A 22,053-nucleotide genomic window follows, 5' to 3' on the forward strand; every position below is an offset into this window, starting at 1 on the left:
ACCTGCGACAGGTAATGGATCCTTCACATGGGGCTTGAAATGGGCTATCCAACCATGTACAGATGAAAAAAAAATCACATATCGCTATATGTGTGACACATGCTGACACAATAATAACAATGCTCTGTATTTTACACATTTGTCCATCGGAGTCTTCATCCACAGCCATGTTGATGCCACATTGCACACAGTTGTTTGGGTGGTGGATAATAACAGTTTATGCAAACATTGCCTAAAATGCTTGTTAGCTTGTAACTGGGCAAAAACATTTCAAATTCTAACAGGTTCCCACCAGTTGAGTTAGTGATGGAAGGAGAACAGTAGCCCAGCAGTAAAATCAGACCAAACTGTGGCCTTGATTTTGTTCTTCACTGCCAAGAGTTTGAGTTTAAAATTCATATCCTGGGAAGGAAGTGTGTCATGGTCATAGTGGGTGTGACCCGGTTGCCTCTCTTGGTTTTGCCCGTCTTGCTGAGGCCAATGTACATGCCAGGGTAGGCAGCTGACTCATAGGCATTATAGTTGTTGGCCAGGAGATTCTCCTTGAACTTGCATTCATCCTGGTAGTGGCCCTGAGGAGAGGAAGAGGAGGATAACGTGAGTTGGACCATAGAAAACAGCCAGTTATCATGTCACTAATAATCAATGTTTTAAGGTCTGGAATGTGTGAATTCTCTGTTTTTCTCTTTTTGGGGATTGGGTAGTGTTGGTAAGACAACATGTTATGCTGTCTTGTGATAGGCTGCTCGGTGGACCATCAACCATTTTTTAATTGACAATGACAAGAAACTGATATGTGTATTTAGGGATGTACAGTGGTTAAAGGGGGTTCCTGATTCGAACCTTAGGAGGAGGCTTGAACCCCCGGTGGGGGGGCCCTTCCCTGAGGAGTTTGCATGTCCTCCCAGTGTCAGGTACTCAGACTTTCTCCCACAGTCCAAAGACATGCAGGTTAGGTCAACTGGTGACTCTGAATTGGCCGTAGGTATGAACGTAAATGGTTGATTTAATTTACTCTGTATCCATTAATTTCAGATTATTTGATCCAGAACAAGTTGAGAGAGACTAGATTGTGAGGGAGAAAGACAGTGTAGCTGCTCACTCATTCACTTCAAAGAGCTGGTTCAAAGACTTGGCTTGTTCACGAACGTCACATCACTACAATTTCCAGATCACATGATGCGATAAATCAGCAATGCGGTTCGTCATTGAACCCACTAAGCCAAAGAACCAGCTCTCACAAGTGAACGAGAAATCCCATCACTAATGTCAGCCCTGTGATAGTCTGGCACCCTGTCCAGGGTGTACCCCGACTCTTCCCCGATGTCAGCTGGGATAGGTTCCAGGTGTGGGAATAAATATCAGATGTTTTTGGGTTTTTTCCAGTGAAGACTGTCTTGTGTGTAGTGATCATGCGACATTTTCTGCTGATATTGCCAGTTTCTTTAGCGTGTTTTACAGTTCTTGCCACCCAGGTATTCAGTTTAATTGGACTTAAATAAAACTACAACAAAGTCCCCAGTGTTGTACTAGTTACTGAAAAATAGTAACTAGTTACCGTTACTAGTTACTTCATTAAAAAGTAACTTAGTAACTCCGTTACTTAAAGGCACTTTATGTAATAATGTGGCCAAAACGGTTACTGCGCTCAAATTCAAAATACTGCCGCGAGTCATGTCCGCCCCCCCTCCCCTATAGATTCGCTGTAGGGGAGAGGGGGGTTGGACAGCAGCACGCTGGAGACTGATTTGTTTGCCCACGGGCGGCTGCCGTGGCAGGGCCGCGTCGCCACGTCCTTGATCTTCGGTTTTCCAGCAGACTGTACGGGCAAGTCCGGCTTCTCTGTTGCTAACGCTGCTGCCGGGATACAGCTGAGGAGGAGCCGGCTGCTAATGCTGTGTACCGGGACACTGCTAATGCTGCTTGCCGTGCTGCTGTAGCTCAGTCGTAACTGTAACTGATGCTGAGACTCTACTGACTGTGTGACCAGTAGACGGCAGTGGGTGACGCAACAGGCCAAAACACAAATTCAAAACATAAACATGATTTGCAGACTGTAAAAATGTTTTTAAATGCAAATATTCTAGCTGTACTATTGTTGTCGGTGAGATCAGTATGTTATATGAACATTATTCCTTAGTCTCTGTGACATATTAGGAGGATTTTATGACTATTTGCTTTAGAATTCTTACATATAGCTCCTTTAAACCAAAAAGTAATGCGTTAGTAACTTTTTAGTTACTTAAGCACTACCGCTTAATGTAACGTTACAGCACTGTGGTGAGGCCAGCAGATTGAAAGTGACTTCAGAGATGGTGAGAGACGTGTTTCATTAAGATGCTCTGGTAAGAATTGCTCATATACCTCTATCTGACTTGACTATCTTTTATTGTTTAGGTCTAAAATGTTTCAATGAAAGGGCCCCCCCAATTTTGGCACCTTCTGTCTCCCATATATTCTAAAATGACAGCAGAAATTGTCAGGAACAAACCATATCATATGAACTATGCCCTACTTACACTTATTTTAAAACCTGACAAAGATCTGACACAATGCTCAAGTTACCATTTAATATCATTAATAAATCGAGACATAAAAACGATAAGCAAAATGCTTACACTCAGAGTAGAATCTGTTGTCTCATCTTTATTACACCATGACCAAAGTGGCTTTGATAAAGGGTGACATTCCTCAGAAAACATACCACGTAAATATTTAATTTAGAACATTTCTATAAGACAGAATCAGAATATTTTTTTGTTGATTTCACGTCAGCTATTAACACAATCTCCCCCATGAAACCCAGCACCCTGGGTGTGAGTACCACACTCTGAGCTGGATATTGGGCTTCCTCACAAACAGTCCCCAGTCAGTTCAGATTGGCAGTCACACCTCCTCCACTGGTGTTGAACACTTGAGCCCCCTAGGGCTGTGTGCTCAGCCCCCTCCTGTTCACACTGTACACCCACGACTGTACTTAAAGAACTGTTGTGACGTTTGCAGACAACAACATTATCAATCGGATTACAAACCATGAGGACAACCCACTGCTCAACCTCAGCAAAACCAAAGAACAGATTGTCCATGTAGAAAAAGGGAGGAAAAGACACACACCTCTGTCTTCATCAACAGAACTGAGGTGGAGCTGGTGAACAGTTGTAGGTTCCTGGAGCTAAATATTTAATTTTCACTCTTTAAAATAGGCCATTCGGTTTTTGAGTACATATATTGATCTGAGTGGATTGTTTTAAAACACACAGAGTTGCAACAAAATTCCTACTAGTCTATACAAGGACATGTTTGTGCTATTGTCTTTAGATCTGTTTTTAATATTACAGCAGTGTTTTGCAGCTACAATGACAAAAAATATTGGCATAGTTTCTTGTTAGAATGAGGTGTATTTGCATTTCTCCAATTTTCAGTGCTTTCATTTTCTTCCATCCATCTATTTTCAATGGTTTATCCATGGTCGGATTGTGGGGGCAACAGGCTTAGCAAAGTATTCCAGATGTCCCAAGGTGTTCCCAGACCAGACGAGATATGTAGTCCCTCCAGCATGTTCTGGGTCTGCCCTGGGGCTTCCTACCAGTTGGACGTACCCCTTTTGATGTGAAAGAGCAGCGGCTCTACTCCGAGCTACCAGCTGATGTCTGACCTCTTCACCCGATCTCTAAAGCTGAGCCCAGCCATCCTACGGAGGAAACTCATTTCAGCTCCTTGCTCTTCCGGTCACTACCCAGAGCTCACGACCACAGTCAGGATGTAAATAGACCAGTAAACCCTCACTCATGAACAAGACCCCGAGATACTCAAACTTCTTTCCTTGGGGCAGTAACTCCCTCCCAACCTGGAGGGGGCAATCCACCGTTACCATGGCCTCAGACTTGGAGGTGCTGGCTCTCATCTCGTCTGCTTCACGCTAAAACTTTTGTGTGTAGTAACAATGAGAAAATGATTTGATGGCATTAAAAACATATCATATAAACTTAGGCTGAGCTTAACATTTTTTTTCTTATGGTGGCAGTAATATGGTGTTGTAAGTTGGCATATTGCAGGTAGAAATGGTATAGAACACACAGGCGCAGTGAGCTGGTTAGCTAAGGGGCATCAGGGCAAAAACAACTTACCATACTACCCTGTCCTAAGGAGAACCATTAACCCTGTGAGTGCATCATGAGATCTACATGTGGGTAGATATCCTAACTACATGGAAAAATATCATCAGGGTCAGGAGCTGTCCAGGTTGTGTCACCCTCACTACGGATGCTTAATCTCCCCTTATAATACTACATGCTACTATCAGGAAAAACTATCGGGCTTGGCAGGCTCCCTCACAAAGGTCTGAGAGCAGCTCCAGCCAAAGGTCAAACTAACTTCCTCCACCCCAACAAAACCACCTACCTCTGTGCATACAGGCCAGCTGTCAGATGAGCAACTGGATGACTAACTGGTGTTTAGATTATGGCTGAGTTAGCTGCAGTCAGCATTCAAAACAGTTCTAACTGGAGCTGATCGGTCCAATGTTTGGGCGGTCGCTGCCACATAATACATTACACCTATGGCTTAAGGCCAGAGGAGAGTGACCTACAATTAACTGTGACGTGGGTAGCAGCGCACACAGTGAATTTACGTCATCTGGATATTAATAGCTACGTTGATAATCATCTTAGGTTTCAATTACTGAGCATTGCTTTTTAACACATTTATTTACCTCTATGTTATGATTCAGTTCTTGTTTCATAAGTCACATACTCATTTCAAAGACCCCCCTAGCTTTGGGGCGAGCCCTGAATATTTACATCTGCCTCCCCCCCTGTATATATAGAATAAAGTAAAGTAAGGTAATAATAAAAGTTATATATATATTTTTGCTGATGCTTTATGCTGATATGTAACAACTTATTGGACTGATAACCGATACAGATATTGATATGTCCACTTTTTTACCTACCTAATTTTAGTGATCATCAAGTCTCTTCTGTAGTGGAATTAACATCATATTATGTGTGCATACTCTTATCGTGATGGTCCACCAGCAGACTGAGATATTAAATAAAATATTTGTCAATGTAAGTAATATTTATTTATTGTGCAAAATAAGAAAAAGCATGTTGGCCAGTTCTGATAGTTCATTTTAAAGCCAATATCTGTTGATGACATGCCGATGTGATGACATGATGACATTATCGTGCATCTCTAAAGTTAAATAATTTAGATTTTTCAGATTTTTTTTAGATTTTTTTTCAGGCTCAAAAAGATGAGCTATTTTTGCCATGATTTCGCAGAGCAGGGACTCAAAGCGGACTCCATGAAGCTTGCAACAGTCAGCAAGATGCCCTGTACTGAGGTCAGGCATCACAGCATCTCCTGGATCAACTACATGTGTTAAACTTTCCAAATGTCAGTAAACATTAAGGTCACAGCATAAACATATGGAGTAGTGCAATGCTTTTGGCAAACTCAAAGCCACCTGCTACAGCACTCCCCCTTACGGCTGGTATACACTGTGCCATTTTGGGCTGTCCCAGATGAAAGATGGCCATCAGAAACGTGGCGATATCTTTGGTCGTGGCTCTAAAACAGTGGTCTTACGTCGCACTGTGAGACAGGTTCAAGGATGGCTGTTGTCAACATCTTGCAACCAAAGATAACCTGAGATAAAATTCTGACAGTGTCAGTTATGTAGGATGACTATCTCACAGTGTGACAGCTGCTACGACCTATGACAATGGTCACTGTGATACTGGTGCTAAACCCAAACAAATGATCGCTTGCCATGGAGGTAAAACAAACAAAAAGAAGTCTGTGGAACTCCCAGAAAGAGGAAAGTTTGGTGGAGCTGTGGCAGCAGCAGAAGCCTTGTTTATTTGATGTTTCCTCCAGCTGCTATCATGACCGCGAGAAAAAAGACGCTGCATGGAAGGAAATTGCAGAGGAACTGCAACTTCCAGGTGAGCAAGCTACCTATGGTGGCGCAGATGGATGACATACGCTGATGCGGTGCACGCTGATGACGCTGCATATTGACATACGTTGTAACCTGCGATTCAGTAGTAAACGGCCATCGTACAATCTGCACACATCAAACTTGACGTCGTACCAAAGTTTATTAGATCCACGTCTCACAGAGTGTCATGCAATGGTCTTATAAGATTGCTAAAATCGCACAGTGTATACACATTACACATGTCAGCATGGAGATGATGTCATGTAATCTTCCACCAGTGTTAACACACTGGTTATGGAAAACATCTGTGTAAAAGTCCTAATGAGTTCTTACCGAACCATAGAGTTTCCCTTTGTTGCTCATGGCAACGAAGAGGCCACTTCTCACTCCAAACAGAGTCACCACTCCTCGCTCCACTGGGGAAATTTCTAGAAGGCCTGGGATGAAACATGGGAATGATCAGCAGCAGGTAGAGTCCATAAAAAATAAGGACAAACCAAATGGGACAAAAATAATGCTCACTATTTGTGAAGGTTACAGACTACTGGTTACCCTGTTAAAAATGTAATATATAATGTAACTATTTAAATGAATTCACCAATGTAATGTAACTAATTACATCTGATTACTTTGATTACTAAGATTTGTACAGAAAAAGTGGGAAAGCCCATGACTAGTGCCATGTTTATGTTTAACTCTGTACTCTGGATAAAGCCCATATACTACATCACTTTAGAAATGTTCATATGATGTATGAAATGTACAAATGTAACGTTTTCATGGTTTGCAGAAATGTACAATGCCAACAATTTATTCTAATCAGGTTATTATCTCTGCGCCGTTAATTATGTCATTGCTGTTGTGCAATTAAAACATGTAATATCAATGTCGGCTGATGAACCATCCATAACAGACACTGGCATGCATATTTGTGATAAAAACATGAAATTGTACAAAGCTTATTTCCCCCAAAATATAAAAAAAATAATGTTACAAAGTTCTTAGTGGCTGTAAGTAATTTTATGTTTACCTTTGTTGTGTTGAATTTTGTTTTATCAGTCAGTCATGTTATAACTGAATTTGATGTATAACGTTATGCATTATGCCGTTACAGCACAATGGCGGCTTGTAGTAATACAGCTTGCTAACAATGGCTACATTATTAGCCCCACTCTGTACAGTAACTGTGAAGCCTCAGAGAGGATCAATTGCTGATTTATTTTACATCTCTTCAGGGACCGACGACGACACATTAAATTGACAGTTTAATTACATGGGAGAGAAACTGGTGTAACAAACTTCAACATGTCATTGGAATAATCCACAAAGAAAGTGATTTTTGCCTCCGTCACTTTACCAACTCACGCAAAACATTCACTTCCATCTCATCAAATGTACCACACACACACACACACACACACACACACACACACACACACACACGTTTTTCCCTCCAAGCCCATTGACTTTCTCTGGCTTACTTGGTGAATAAAAAACTCCACAGACAACTCCTGAAATCACAGAAATCTCACACTGTTTATATCCTGTGAACTTATTGATGGTATCTGTAGTGATGGATCAAAGCTTTATGTGTTGGTATGAGTTTACTGGTCTCAGTAAAGACAGCTTTCTCCCTACGGCTATAACGTGGGCTGGTGCAGCTGGAGACAGCTAGGAGCATGTAGTTAATAGAAGTCCTGGGATAGTTAGTTAGTTTAGACTGAAGGACAGAGCAGTAAGATAGAAGTGATGGACATTTCGGTTCAGCTCAGCAATAATAGTTGGATTCTTTGGCTCCCAAGTGGCTCTTCATTTGATCACTTCATTTCATCACGTCTGGCTTTTATAATTCAGCCAAATTTTGACCAGTGATTAGTATGTGTGCATGTATGGTCATATTGATGATTAAAGAATGGGATTATGACATAATATGTGAACATCTGGGGTGGCAGTAGCTCAGTCCATAGGGACCTGGGTTGGGAACAGGTCGACGGTTCAAGTCCAGACCAAATTGGAAACATGGACTGGCAGCTGAAGAGGTGCCAGTTCTCCTCCTGGGCACTGCTGAAGCATCCTTAAGCGAGATGCTGAACCCCCAACTGCTCAGGACACCTTTCCAAGGCAGCCCCCTCACTCTGACATCTCTCCATTTAATACATGTCCAGGTACTGTTTGGACATGTGTGTGTATTTTGTGCTTATGTGTATATGACAACAGCTGAACTGCTCAACTGTTCAGAAATGTTATTCATTTCTTAACATTTTAACTTTCATATTACAAAAAATATATTTTGATAGAACACCGTGTAAAGCAGGTTGTGATAGTTTCATTCAGTTAACGGAGTAAAACTTCAGAATCCAAAATCAAAATATTTACCATTAAACAGAACTTTAAGATTTTCCATGAACATATCATGTTTATTGTCAATCATCTGATCAAGTAAATAGAAAGCTTGATGTTTCCTGTCACGCCTTGGTGAGGTCATGCAATCAGTGGAGGCTCTTGGCTCAAAAAACTGCAGCCGCCTTGATCCCTGTGAGATTATTAAACTGTTCTCATTCTCAGGTCATCAAATGCCAATGCTTTGTCACAGCTCTCGGCATCTCACAGCAACTCACAGGGCACCCTCTAGTGTATGCATGCACAGCTGTTACACATTGCAACACGGGGTTAAAGTTGTGAAATGGTCGCCCTTAGGTTTAGGCAACAAAACTACTGTTAGGTTTAGAAAAAAGATCATGTGTAGGATTTTAAAAAAGTACATTTGTTACATAACGTGGCATAAATACATTACATGAGTGAGTGCGTGACGATCGTACATAAATTATATAATGTTCCATTAAAACAATGAATTTTGGTTTCATATGGGACACGAACCAGGGTGTCCTGGGTGAAAGACTGGTTTTGTTTAACCCATCCACCTCCTCTCCTTTACACCCTATGTGGACTTACTTGGTTTTTATACATTAGTAGCCCTCAGAGTCAAATATTACTGCGTAAGGGTTTACAGTGGAGTCAATTAAAAGCTCAATGTGTCTCATAAAAAAGCTAAAGGGTGCCCTGCGCTGGGGCAGGCAACCAGCAAAAAACTATGTGAAACGTAAAAAAAAACTAAACAAACAAAAAATAACCTTTCTATATGTATATGTTTAAAAATGCACAGGTCCTGGTACGGCTAAAAATGAAAAAAAAAAAAGAAAAAGAAAAAAAATGAGGGCAGCGGTGACAACAAAAATATATGTTGTTATATATGTTGTTCCTTTTATTTTGAAAGTCAATGACACAAGTCAAACTTTTGACCCCGTTGTCACATTCATGACTGATGTGGAGGACTCCAGCAGTAAAACTTTGCAGCCCGAGGATGAGGTGGGAGCTTACGTTGAGTTCAAGACACCCAAGGAGGACCTTTTTGAGGTTTTATGGTGGTGGAAGGAGCATGCTAAAATGTTTCCTAACCTGGCAGTGATTGCGTGGAATGTTTTCACCATCCTGGCATTGAGTGCAGCGAATGAATGAGACTTATCCTCCGCTGAATTTGTAATTCAAGAACGGAGAACCCAGCTTAATGTGAGTGACTGTAGCCCGTGTGTGTTTAATCACGACTGTGGGTTAGGTGGCAGGACTTTTTTTTTTTATTAATAGGTGTGGGTTTTGACTTAAACATAATGACAGGTAACAGGTCAATTCTGGTACTGAGCTTTATCAGTATGGGTGGGTGCGGGTTTTCAAAAATGGACCTATGCTGGACTCAGTGTTGGTATTTCACCTCTGAAGAAGTGATTGGACTGTACCAGCATATAAACAAACATAAACTCTCTCTGTCACACGCACACACGCACACACACACACACAAACTTCATTGTATACTCAGTCATTATTACAACATCAAGTATACATTAAAGGTTGTTAGTGCAAGCATCAGCTCTATCTTATGGTATAAGTAATATTTAGTATGAAGTAGTGTCACATAAACTAACAAGATATTATTGTACACACTTTGTATTTCATTGTTAAACAAAGCAATTAAAATACTGAGAATTAATTAATTGCTGATGAAAAAGTAGCAATGACTTATTATTGTAACAATCAATACAGGAATCACTGCTCCCAATGGTCCTAAGAGAACAAGTCACTCAAGTTGTACCATAGAAATGACAAGGTTAAATGTGTACAGATAGCTGGTTATGACCAGTGCCACAATTGTTTGCCTGCTTTACATGGATTTCAACAGTGAAAGGCAAAATTACTTACTGTATCTGTTTTCATTATGCACGCCTGTGATCTTCCCGTTTGGTAAGACCTGAATGTGGAAGCCAATGCCCACATTACAGTAAAGCCTTCTTAGTCTCTTTATCCCCAGCAGGTATTCTCCATCTCTAGCTGTCGCCTCTCTCTTGTCCCAGGAGCTGCTGCTGGACTGCAACAATGACCCGGGCCTGGCACTTTGTATGCTTTGTCTCTTACTGCTGATGACTGGGACGGGAGCAAAGGAGCTGCACAGGAGGATCCCATACAGCAGCAGAGGGAGCTTGGACCTTGATGATGACATCCTCTGTTCACCAGTCCCAGAAACCATAGAGATACAAAACTACTGTGTATTTCTAAGATCAGTTAAAAGTTCACTTAGTATGAACAAAATTGGTCATAAAATCTTTCCAGCTTCAGTCTCTCTGAGAATAACCATACGGTTACCTTAACTTCTGCACTCTTCAAAACCCAGAGAAAAGTTTCAGTATGCATATTTAGACATCTCTAAAGACCGAACCCATGAGAGGTCCAGTGTGCCAGTGATTCGTCTCCTGTGTCGTCCTCAGGTAGATCCAACAGAAAGACAGCAGACTTATATGGGCCCCATATTACATCACACACCACCTGCTGTCTTGTTTGTCTGTGAGTCACAGATGCTGTAGAAGCACACAAACTGAGAAATACATAAAACACATAGTGACAGAAAACAAAGACAAACACGCAAGTACACAGAAACAGAGAGGTAAATAAATAATAAAATAACGTACAGTAAAGGGCTGCTTCATTACCATCTATATCTATATCTTTTGCATGTATCTGATAGACCACAGGAAACCTCGGTCATGACTGGGAAACCATTCTTTTTATTCTTTTTACATTTACTGCAGAAGTATCTGGGTATTTCAAAGTGTGCTAGAGCCGTGTTTCAGGTCTTACAAGACCATAAAAAGGGACAATATGAGTCCAAGTCTCAGCCGAGTCAGGCAACTGACTAAACTAGGTTTTTATATTTTCTTCTCCTCGTGTTTTAAGTAACAACTCAGAACTTATGAGGCATAAACAGAAAAAAAGAAAGAAAAAATGACTCAGGCTGACAGTTCAGTCACTTATTTAATGAATATTAATATATATAAGAAACTGAAGTGATTAATAATTTGATTTGTGTTACATTTGTAATGATTAAAATATGGGCACACATTTTAAAGAACTGAAACAATTCAGACGTGTGTGTTACAAATTTACATATTAATATCATCATTTGAAGCAACACTTACATTTCTGGAAATTTTACATTTTTCTTTGTTTCGGTTAAAATGCTATTAATAGAAATAAAAACTCATAATTATACCATTCTCGTATGGTTCTAAGAAAACTCCGACCAATCATTGCACTCGGACTGAATGATTGGTCGGAGTTTTCTCCTGTCCTGTCTGTCTTCCCCATGTGGAGGCCTCCGACTGAGGTAACCACTTGTGTAACATCTGCTACGTCGAGCTAGCCCTGAGATGACCGTGGTTTCGCCTGGAGCTGTCCCGACGGGGAGGCGCCTGTGCCCAGTGTCCTTCTGGCGAACGTGAATGGTAACATATCAGACTCTGGTGTAGAGCTAGCAGGGCTAACACTAAATAGAGCAGACAGGGAGGCTGCATCATCTGGTAAGCTCCGTGGTGGCAGTCTGGCAATATACACAAACAAAGATAACTTTTATGAATTAAAGTCATAGAAGACTGCGTTTAAAGTGGAGCTTTAAGTTTGCATATAATGCTTGATAGCTGAATGAAAGGTAATACATCATATTTTAATTGTTATATTTTTTGAGTAAAATCTAAATCTGCTACGTATTAAGTCACCCAACAGGTCACTGTCAGGTCATTCTCGGAACCCATCGGCTGTATTCGGCGTCTGACTTCCGACAGACGGCGATACAGCCTCTGGGGGCAGACCCCCGATTTTTGGCATTCCGATTTGACTTGTGTGGAGGAGGCGAATTTCCGTTTCCGACTTCCGTTTATATATAAGTAAATATGCTGAACCATTGTGATGGATTCAGAGTTTGCACTGACGCCAATTATGTTCCGCCTCGTTAGTTCACCGCATGGACCGTTTAACCTGGCAACAACTGCAGCTGGCTCAAATGTGATTGGTCAATATCACGCGGACTACAAACAGCCTACAACCAGAAACTAGGGCTCTTCCGCTCTTCTTCCGGAGGCAAGATCTCCGGAGTTTGCCTACAGTCTCTACATTCACTGAATGTAGAGTCTGTATGTAGAGACTACTGTCAGGTTAATGTGATAGTAGACCTACAATGTTTTTTCTCTGGAGTGTAAGTACAAGCATGTGTCAAGATCCTGGGTTTTTGTTTATATTCTGTTATTCTTTGTTTTGGAATTTCTGTTTACATTGGTTGTTTAACCAACGTTGTAGGTTAACCTAACCTAACCTTGTTTCATGTTATTCATTCATGTTTAATCTGCTTCCTGTTTTATTTTATAGATTCTCTCCTCATGTGTCATGTCTGATTTTACTTCCTGTCTCTGTGTTTTCCCGCCTGTTTTCTGTCACACCTGCCTCATTAGTCCTTCCCTGTTCCCAGAGTCTTCCCTTCCCACCTGTTCTCCATTAGTCTTTACACTCCATCCTAGTGTTCCCCTCCACACCCTTGTTGTTAGCCAATTTCCATTTCCCTCCCTTTGCCCATGTCCTCCTAATCCAGCTGTCTCATTCTTGTTATTAGTTTTCTGTGTATATGTACCTGTGTGTTTCCCTTTGTTCTTTGTCAGTTCATCCTGTGTTGATTCCTGTGCTCACCCCCATGTTCTTGGTGTCATTCCCTGCTCCATTTCCTGTCTGGTGTTCTGTTTGAATTTTGGATTTGAGTTCATCGTATTATCCTGGTTGGTTTTCAGTTTAGTTTTGGTTCCGTTTTTATTTGGACTTATAGTTACCTGCTGGGTCGCAGCAACCTCAAGTCCCTGCTCCTGCTGAGATGCAGCAGCCTTAAGTCCTCGTTCCTTAGATGCAGCATCAACACTTATGTTTATAAAATCAAGGCATTTATTGGAATAAAGTGACCGTATTTGTATGACTGTCTGTGTATACGTAAATGTGGCGTGGCAGCCCCGACACACAGACAGCAGGAGGAGAAACTGCTGCAGCTACGATCGTTATAACTTAGCGCTGCTGCTTGTTTCCTACTGGTGAGATAAAGGGATTTAAGCTTCACACAAAAGCATATATTAAAAGATCACCTCGAATTTTACAAATCGATATAGAGTCATTCAAATGAAGATTGATTTGAATCAGATGAATTGACTGTTTTACCCCAGCCCTAATCATGGGTATAGTGAAAATGCCTGCAGTGGGAAACTACTGGGCAGCAGATACAAGATTTGACAAAGAAGCAGATGCAATGCCACTCAAGAGGTACAAATGTTTATCCAGGATGCTCCACTTTCAAGATAACATGAGCTCTGACGCCAGTAAAGATTGTCTGCTAAAAATAAGGCCTGTACTTGACTACATGAGGAGCAAGTGTATGAAAATGGAAAGTGAGAACCAGTTCTCAATGGATGAGATGATGGCTTACATCCTGCCCTGACACAGGCTTGTGTATTGATGTTGATGATGGGAGATCCCCCATTCCTGAAACTCGACCAGATCAGTTAAAATAAATATGCCAGTGAAATAAATAATTGTGGTTGATAAATTATTAATTAAATATCATATATAAAATGATCAGGGCTGCAACTATTCTAAGCTTGGAGTGAGATTTGTGTCAGTAGGATCTTCTCACGTAAGTTCCATAAAATATTTCTCAGCTGATGCAGACTATGTCTACTTTTCAAGTCGAGGATGCTGAAAAGGTGTTATTGGCAATACCACTTATTTTAAATATATAGGCTAATAAAGTAAATCATTAAAATACATAGAGGCAATAAATCTTACCTGATAAAATGAATTTATATTAGCAGCTTGTTATCTTCACTAACTCAGTTATTCTTGTTCGACCAAGAATTATTTCATAATATAGGAATTTATCCATTCCTGATGACATTTATGAATTTCACTATTTGATTGTTGACTGATTGTTGATGTGTTTCACTAGGATTTTTAATTTCAATATGAATAACAGAAAATTTAAAATAAAACCGTAAGTGTTACCTCTGAGGCTGCATACAGAGTTAAAGCAATATAAGATGTAGCAAACAATGCAGTATAGCTTTTTCAATTAGTTTTCCCTTTGTATTTGCAAATTTTGAAGATAATTCTTCAAAAGCAGCAACACTCACAAGATGCTCTTGACCCAAAATGTAAACTCCCAGCAAGAAAACAACTAACTGAGACTCATTTTGTAAATATGTTCAATAAATGTAAGGGCAAAGTAATATAAGCCTTGTAAAATGCCCCCAGTGTCGTCCTTACCACACATAGCAGATAATATCAGTGCAGAGCTGAAGAGAATCACGGATGACTGGGGCATAACAGAAAAGGTGTTTGCAGTTGTGACTGACATGGTGTCTGCAGTGCAGAGGGCTGGATGGAGGCATTTTCCCTGTCTTGCACATACTCTAAACTTAGTCATCAAGGACAGTTTAAAGGCCGTCCCAGATCTGGTGCAAGTGCTGGGAAAATGCAGTGGGATTGTCTCCTTTTTCCACCACAGCACAAAGGCCACAGAAAAGCTGAAGGTTGTTCAAAAGCAGTTGAAGGCAGTCGAGCACAAGCCAATTCAGTCAGTTGATACTGGCTGGAACTCTGTCTTCTATATGCTAGAGAGGCTCCCTGAGTGTGGGAGAATTATCACTGCTTAATCAAACGGTTGATGTACTGAGGCCATTTGAGGAGGTGACATGAGAAGTTTCATCTGAAAAACACGTCTCAGTCTCCAAAGTCATCTCCTGGTGTCACTCATTCACAAGGCTGTGGCAGCCTGTGAACATCAGGGCAGCTCCTTTGCCATAGAGCTGGCACAGCAATGCCAGTGCAGATTCAGGGGTATTGAGAGCATTAACAGTTTGGCTGCAACCAGCACATATCTGGATGCCAGAGGGTTAAAAGGCTTTGGATTTAGGCTCCCAGGCAGTGTTTAGGCAGTGAACAATCTACTTCTTAAGGCGCTTTCACGATTGCCGATTTGCAGACGCCGCAGTGCTTGCCATCGGCTTGATCCAACGCTGATTATACTCATGCACTGACAGCTGGCGGAAAGTGCTGACGGCGGCGGAATCATTGGCTCTACACGGAAAGGTCAGCGTCAAAAGGGATCTAAGTTCAACAAAATTGAACTTTCGGCATCATGTCAAAATGCCAGTGAAGCCCACAGCGCAATGCCAAAGTCGAAAAGTACCCCAACCGTCAGTGGTAACGCTAGCTTCCATAGGAAAACAATGGCACAGCAGGCATCGAGAGATTTTTAACGCTGGTCATGTGCAAGCACCTTTACTGAGATGCAGGATGTCTATCAGACATTAGAGTCAGCCCCCGTTGCAACTCCAAGCTCAAGCACCACCTACTGCAAGCTCTACCTCAGTGCCCTCTATGCCAGGTCCTAGCTCTCAGGGTCCAACACTTCATCGATGTATTCATCGAGATGCGCCGTTACTCAGAGGAAAACTGATCTCATGTGACAAGGATCCACTACTGTGGTGGCAAGAGCATGGCAAACCTTCCCAGCCATAAGTAGACTTGCAATGAAATTCTTGGGAATTGTCGCATCTTCTGTTTCTGCAGAGAGAATTTTTTCAAAGGCAGTGGGGCTTGTGAACAAAAAAACTAAGCAGATTAAAGGGAAAAACTGTAAAGATGATGTTGTTCCTCAACAAAAACCTTTCAGGGGACATCTGAAAAAGTAGCAAGGAAACCTGACCAACAATGCCACGTGAGTTATTTTGTAATGTAAGCTGTTTTGTTTTCTTGTTGAAGCAAGAAAGGAAGCCTGATTCTTACATTATTTTCTATTTTTCTGTGCACTGTTTTTGATAGTTTGGCTATATTTTCAGTGATTTGTTGCCACTGAGAAAGCTCTATAATTAAATAATAAGAAAGATAATGTGAGTTTTGGTGTCATTGTGTGGCTATAATTTGAAGCACTCAATTTTTAAAATTCCCTTCTCTCAACACATTAAGCTTTTGTAAAAAGTAACGATATTTGTATCAGTATTGCCAAAATCACCTTTGGTTTTACTTGGTATCGGATCGGAATGAAAATCAGTGGACTCGCACATCACTACCGTACACATACGTAAATGGAAATGAGGCGTTATGCTCAGAGGTCACCTTGACATCCCTATCTTTCCCATTGCTACGACAAGTTGTAACAACAAATGAAACCAACAAAATGTCAAGATGGACAAATTTAGCCCTCCGGAGCTAGGTTGTGACCCCCAGTTAACATTATTGAAAAAATGACAAAGCATTTTTTAAAATTTGCTATGAACTGTATTAACTCTCTATTAAACTGGTTTTGATATAATGTCCCACTGTGGTTTACTGAAATATTTTTTAGACTGGGCTACCCATGATTAGGCTATCCACCTTGTTCCTTGCCCTCAAAATACTTGCGGGAATTATGGGAGTGACTTCTGGCACCAAGTTATTGGCTTTTTAAAATGGTCACGGTACTTTATGATATTCTAATCATCTTTGCTAGAGTGACTGGGATATAATATATGTGAAACACACCACCTGTTACACCTCAGATGGGATAATGAATATTACCTCTGTCATCTCTGACAGCCGGGTGGCACGGTGGTGTTGTGGTTAGCACTTTCGCCTCACAGCAAGAGGGTTGCCGGTTCGATCCCGGGTGTGGGAGCCCTTCTGTGCGGAGTTTGCATGTTCTCTCCGGGTACTCCGGCTTCCTCCCTCAGTCCAAAGACATGCAGATTGGGGACTAGGTTAATTGGTAACTCTAAATTGTCCGTAGGTGTGAATGTGAGCGTGAATGGTTGTTTGTCTCTATGTGTCAGCCCTGTGATAGTCTGGCGACCTGTCCAGGGTGTACCCTGCCTCTTGCCTGATGTCAGCTGGGATAGGCTCCAGCCCCCCGTGGCCCTCAAGAGGATGAAGTGGTTAGAAGATGAATGAATGAATGAATCTCTGACAGCCATCTCAAAGCGCTGGTTGTTTTCCTTTTCAAGCAAGCATGCTAACGATTAGCTTACCTTACTACGTTACCATATCATTCGATTTAACTGAGCCTGAGCAAGCCGGTGGTAATATCTACTCCTTCTAAAAGATGATGATGATTTCTTATATTTAAATATTTAACATAATTCTGTATTAATTTTAGCTTCATGTCAAGTGAATAAGTATGTTGTATCTTAGCTAATGTTCCACTCATCTGCCTTAACAGTGCAGTTTACACATTTTTATAACTGCTAATTCATTAAATCTGAGTTCAACTGAGTGACACGTAACACTGAATTCAGCAGCAGATCCCAGTAATATAATTAATATGAAGTAGTAGTAAAATAAATAACCTTAGTAATTTATTTTATAATATGATATGAAAGAGGTACACTAAATCAATAACACTTCCTCAGCCGAGATGACTAAACATCAAGGTATCGTTATGCTGTTAAGTTTATTTTATAACAGGCAATTTTCTAATGTATGAGAATGCCGTCAGACAGGGAGAGACAGATATCACATACTGACATGAGTGACATACCTGTTATTTTAGGTGTCATTCTCTTCAGGAAATTCTGATTTTTCCACTCAGTTCAGTTTTATTATTCCGCATGCCATTCCAAGCTGTAGGGTCTTTTCTGTGACGTGTTGTCAGGCACATAAAATGATAATGTGAGCCCGTCAGTGGCAAAAACAGAACTTTTAGTGATACTTTGTTACACTGCAGCCTGTTTGGTACTGTGGCTCTCTCTATACTGGACCAGTTTCAAAAATCTGTCTATTAGTCACTTGCATGCAAAAACATTGGAAAATAGAGGGTGAAAAATACAAAAGTTACCCTTTAAGTACTTAGTGTTCCATATCAAACAAATGATTCCTATGGCTGCAGCCATATACTAACTTAAATGCACTGCCTGTTCATTTGGGATTTTCATGGCCTTGGAGGCACACAATGCAGCGGTGTAAAAAAGCTTGATTAGATGGGAGTGTAAAGTAGATGTCTGAGGTTTACTTTCAAAGCCTGGAAGTGAAAAGTTATATAATTAAAAATATCTGTACTGTGGAATAAAGAAAGTGTAAGAATATAGTCATTTCAATGGGGAACAGTGTTTGTCATTCATATTATATCTGTGATACAGTCTACTTTTTCAGTAAAAGGCTCTCTCACTCCCCTATGTTAGTTCTGATGCTGCTGCTGGGCAGCATACAAATAACTCAAGCATAAAGACACATTGTAAACAACAATGTGATTCATACCAACAAATGTTGGCTTATCTAGTCTGCATATACGCACTTCAATACAGCAGCAGTGGAGGGTTGATATCATGTGACATGTGGTGCGTCAGAGCACTGTGCTCATGTAGGGCTCATTGCCGGGCTGAGAAAGAAAGACAGAGGCAATGATAGATCATGTGTGTACACATGTGAAGGATTCGCCCCCCCACCGGAAGGAAACCCCATAGTAGCTGTGACGTGGGTAACCGTTTATCAACATTTGCTCTGACATCAAACCTCGTCAACAGAGTTTCCCCCAAGCCATGACGGAGAGATTGTGACTTCCCCTTTGTTTAAAAATAAATTTCTGTCCATACAACCTTTTTTCCATAAAATATGTTTGTCTACACAGGAACACAAAAGTCAGGGTTGCCAACTTTGGTCAGAGGGCCGGAGTGAGATTTTAGCTTGTGACGTAATATCTGCTTGTGTGTGTGGTCATCAACATACATTTTACCTTAAAAGAGTTAACATGGACATGTGGCAAACAGAATGTGGCAAAACTACAAGGGTTAGATTTACTTTTGTTAGTTAACCAGTGTCCAACAACGCCACCTAGGGGAATTTCACCCCCAGGAAATCTATTAGAGGGGACCAACACTTCGACGATCTGACAATAAGGTCACACAGGTCTGAACACCACAAGAGACTGACGTGATTCCAAGATAAATTTATACACAAAAAAAGTTTAATTAACAACACTTTAAAATTCCCAACCTTGGACAAAATCGCTTGGTGGTGAGGCAAACAAAGAATATAATAATAAGTGGCCGAATATTGCACAGTCCCTTAGGGCCTCCTAGTGGTTTGGTTAAGTTTGCTAATAAAGTGCAGCAAATTGGCACAGAGCTGAGGGCTCACCAGGCAGAGATGACTAACTGAGGGGAAGGGGAAGGGTCCTGACACTACACACCACACGTGAAGAAAAAAAACCACACCGTTGAATGACACCCAAGTGCACTACTGTACAGGAAGTGAAGGGACCACCACTGCGGGGATCAGTCAGTCACTCGCACACCTCGGCCAAACAGCTCCTGTCCAGAGAGAAAGAAAGCAAACTGTTAGTCAGGGCAAAGGGGCAAGAAAAAAGGTCACCACCAAGGTTGATTGTGCTTTTAACTACCACTCACACACACACTCACACAGTTAACCCAATAAACAAAACAAAAAAATTAAGAAAAGAAAAACAAATTCTACACAAAAAAATTAACTAAATAACTAAACACGAAATCTACAGAAAATAATAAATGAATGAATGATTACAAAATCTGTAAACAATAACAAGGAATATCTAGTTACAATACAAAAAAACAATAGATTGATAGGTTAGCTGATGAGGATCAGTCTTTCTGGTGCAGCTTTAAATCCTACACTGCATTAAATTCCTCTACAGAGACAACACTACATGCGGTGCAACACTCAATTCTCGTCCAAGGGAAGTTACTCCCGGCGTGCAAAGCAGCAAGCACGCACACCCAGGGCTTAGTTTAAAAACAAAACAAAACAAAACAAAACAACAAAACCATAACAGTGAAAAAAACAAATGCAGATGAGCTTGCCGCGGCGAACCCATAGACAAGACAGAACAGAACAGCAGTAGCGCAGCGGCCCATGTCAGAGAAGGAGCCACCTGCTGTGATATTAAACAGACTAAAATTACTACACCAAATTACAGTTAGATGGATTAAAACAAGCAAATTCACACATACATACCCGTAAGTTAAGGCTCAGCTTTGCAGGCAACAGGGGAGGTAGCGGCAAAAGGATGCAGCTTAACAGAAACCAGTGTCACATTTCATATGCAGCCCAACAAAAGCGCATTAAGAACGCGAGACAGAAATGAGCCAGCCTACCTCAGGAATCCAACGCAGTGCGTGGATTATTACGCACAGCTCAGAGGCCGCTCACTCCTGACTCCCAACCTCCGGCCCGAATACAAGCTGACTCTGCTGGAAAGCAGAAAGTGCATCAGACATGCCACCAATATGACCCAGAAAGGCAGCGAGCTCATTGGAACATACCTGTAACAATGAACGGAGGAAGTCCGACAACAAGCGTCTCAAGACAGCCACGTGGATCCAACACAGCCACGCCAAACACCCTGCCAACGCGAAACTCAGGCTCCAGGAAGAGGTAGGATGACGCACATCCGAGCTGCGTAGCTCTCCCCCAGATAAAGCTTGCCAAGCACCGCCCAGTAATCAAGGTGGAATAGGATAATTGCTCCCAGCTCGGCAGCATCTAATGGGCGGGGAGCAAAGGAGCGAGCATACACTGCTATTCACACTGATCCAACACATACACACAACCAACATGAGTGGAGACAAGAAGAAATGAGTGTGTGTTTACATATCCATATCTATAGGCCTTAGCCCCACATACGTCCATAGACGCTCAATATTTGTCTTGCAGCGCAGATCAAGGTCGATTTCATCAATATGATGGTAGTATTGATCATCTGCTTAAAAAATCCAGTAATATGTCCTGTTGTGACAAACAGAGAGATTTCAAGGGGAGTTTGGGAATTTTGAAAATTCATGCGGCAAAATCCGATTTTTAATCAATTTCATACAGAAATAGATAACAGACAAGTGCATTACATTAGCCTACCTCATCATGTTCTTGTGTAGTTGGATGCCTATTAGAGCTACTCTCTTCCTCTTGTCTCATTTTTTTCTTAAAGAAATTCAGCAGACTCATCTAACAAAAAGTTTTAGTGTGTTTTAGATATTCAGGCAGGGCAGGGCAGCACCATGAGACCTAAACTTGCTTTCTGAGAATAGTATGTGGTCCGGTCAAGCCACACAATGGGCTGGACGTAAAAAAAAACCAAAGAAAAAACGGACTCCATGGTGGAATATGTGCCAGGTCTATTTTTGATGGCCCTGCGCGATGGCGAAGTCAGACGCAGAAAGACGAGAGTATCCGATCAATTTTCAAAATAAAACACCCATGAAAACTCCAGATCGTATTTCACATCGCTACATCAACATGACAGCAAAATGGGTGGCCCCAGTGCTGTAGAATATTCGAGGACTCTGGGTGGCCCCATCTGAAGTCAAACACGAAGAGGGGCTCAGAGGAGATTTCTGCAGATTATCATGTGACATTATGATCTCGCGATCCGCCAATTCTAGCCGCTCAGTACGCACACTTTGAGGCCGTTTACACTTGGCCGGCTATTTTCATAAACGGACATTTCATCGTCTCCGTTTTCAAAAAGATCTTCGTTTACACTTACCCGTGTATATATACACAAGAGCATGCCAAACCTGTAGGTGGCAGTGTAACGAGAAGCTCAAACCTTCCATGTATTCATTGTCACCATAGCAACATAGGTTGCACTTTTGACACAGGCGCAAATTCTGGCGCATACTGTGACGTCGGCTGCCTATAACTCTGTTTATCTCTGTTTATCTCAGTTTACATGCAAACACGCAAACGGAGTT

At 41.4% G+C, this 22,053-nt stretch overlaps 1 protein-coding gene across 1 annotated transcript; it reads right to left on the minus strand.

Annotated features, from left to right (window-relative positions):
• Positions 1-395: 395 nt before the first annotated feature.
• On the minus strand, positions 396-10,523 carry LOC125895051 (fibroblast growth factor 4-like). The gene is made up of 3 exons (XM_049586820.1): positions 10,199-10,523; positions 6,281-6,384; positions 396-572 (listed from the first exon to the last, which is right to left on the minus strand). The coding sequence occupies exons 1-3, from the start codon at positions 10,521-10,523 to the stop codon at positions 396-398; spliced, it is 606 nt and encodes a 201-aa protein (XP_049442777.1).
• Positions 10,524-22,053: the final 11,530 nt, after the last annotated feature.

The sequence above is a fragment of the Epinephelus fuscoguttatus genome, linkage group LG9 (genome assembly GCF_011397635.1).
Source record: "Epinephelus fuscoguttatus linkage group LG9, E.fuscoguttatus.final_Chr_v1".
In the NCBI taxonomy this organism is placed as follows: Eukaryota; Metazoa; Chordata; class Actinopteri; order Perciformes; family Serranidae; genus Epinephelus; species Epinephelus fuscoguttatus.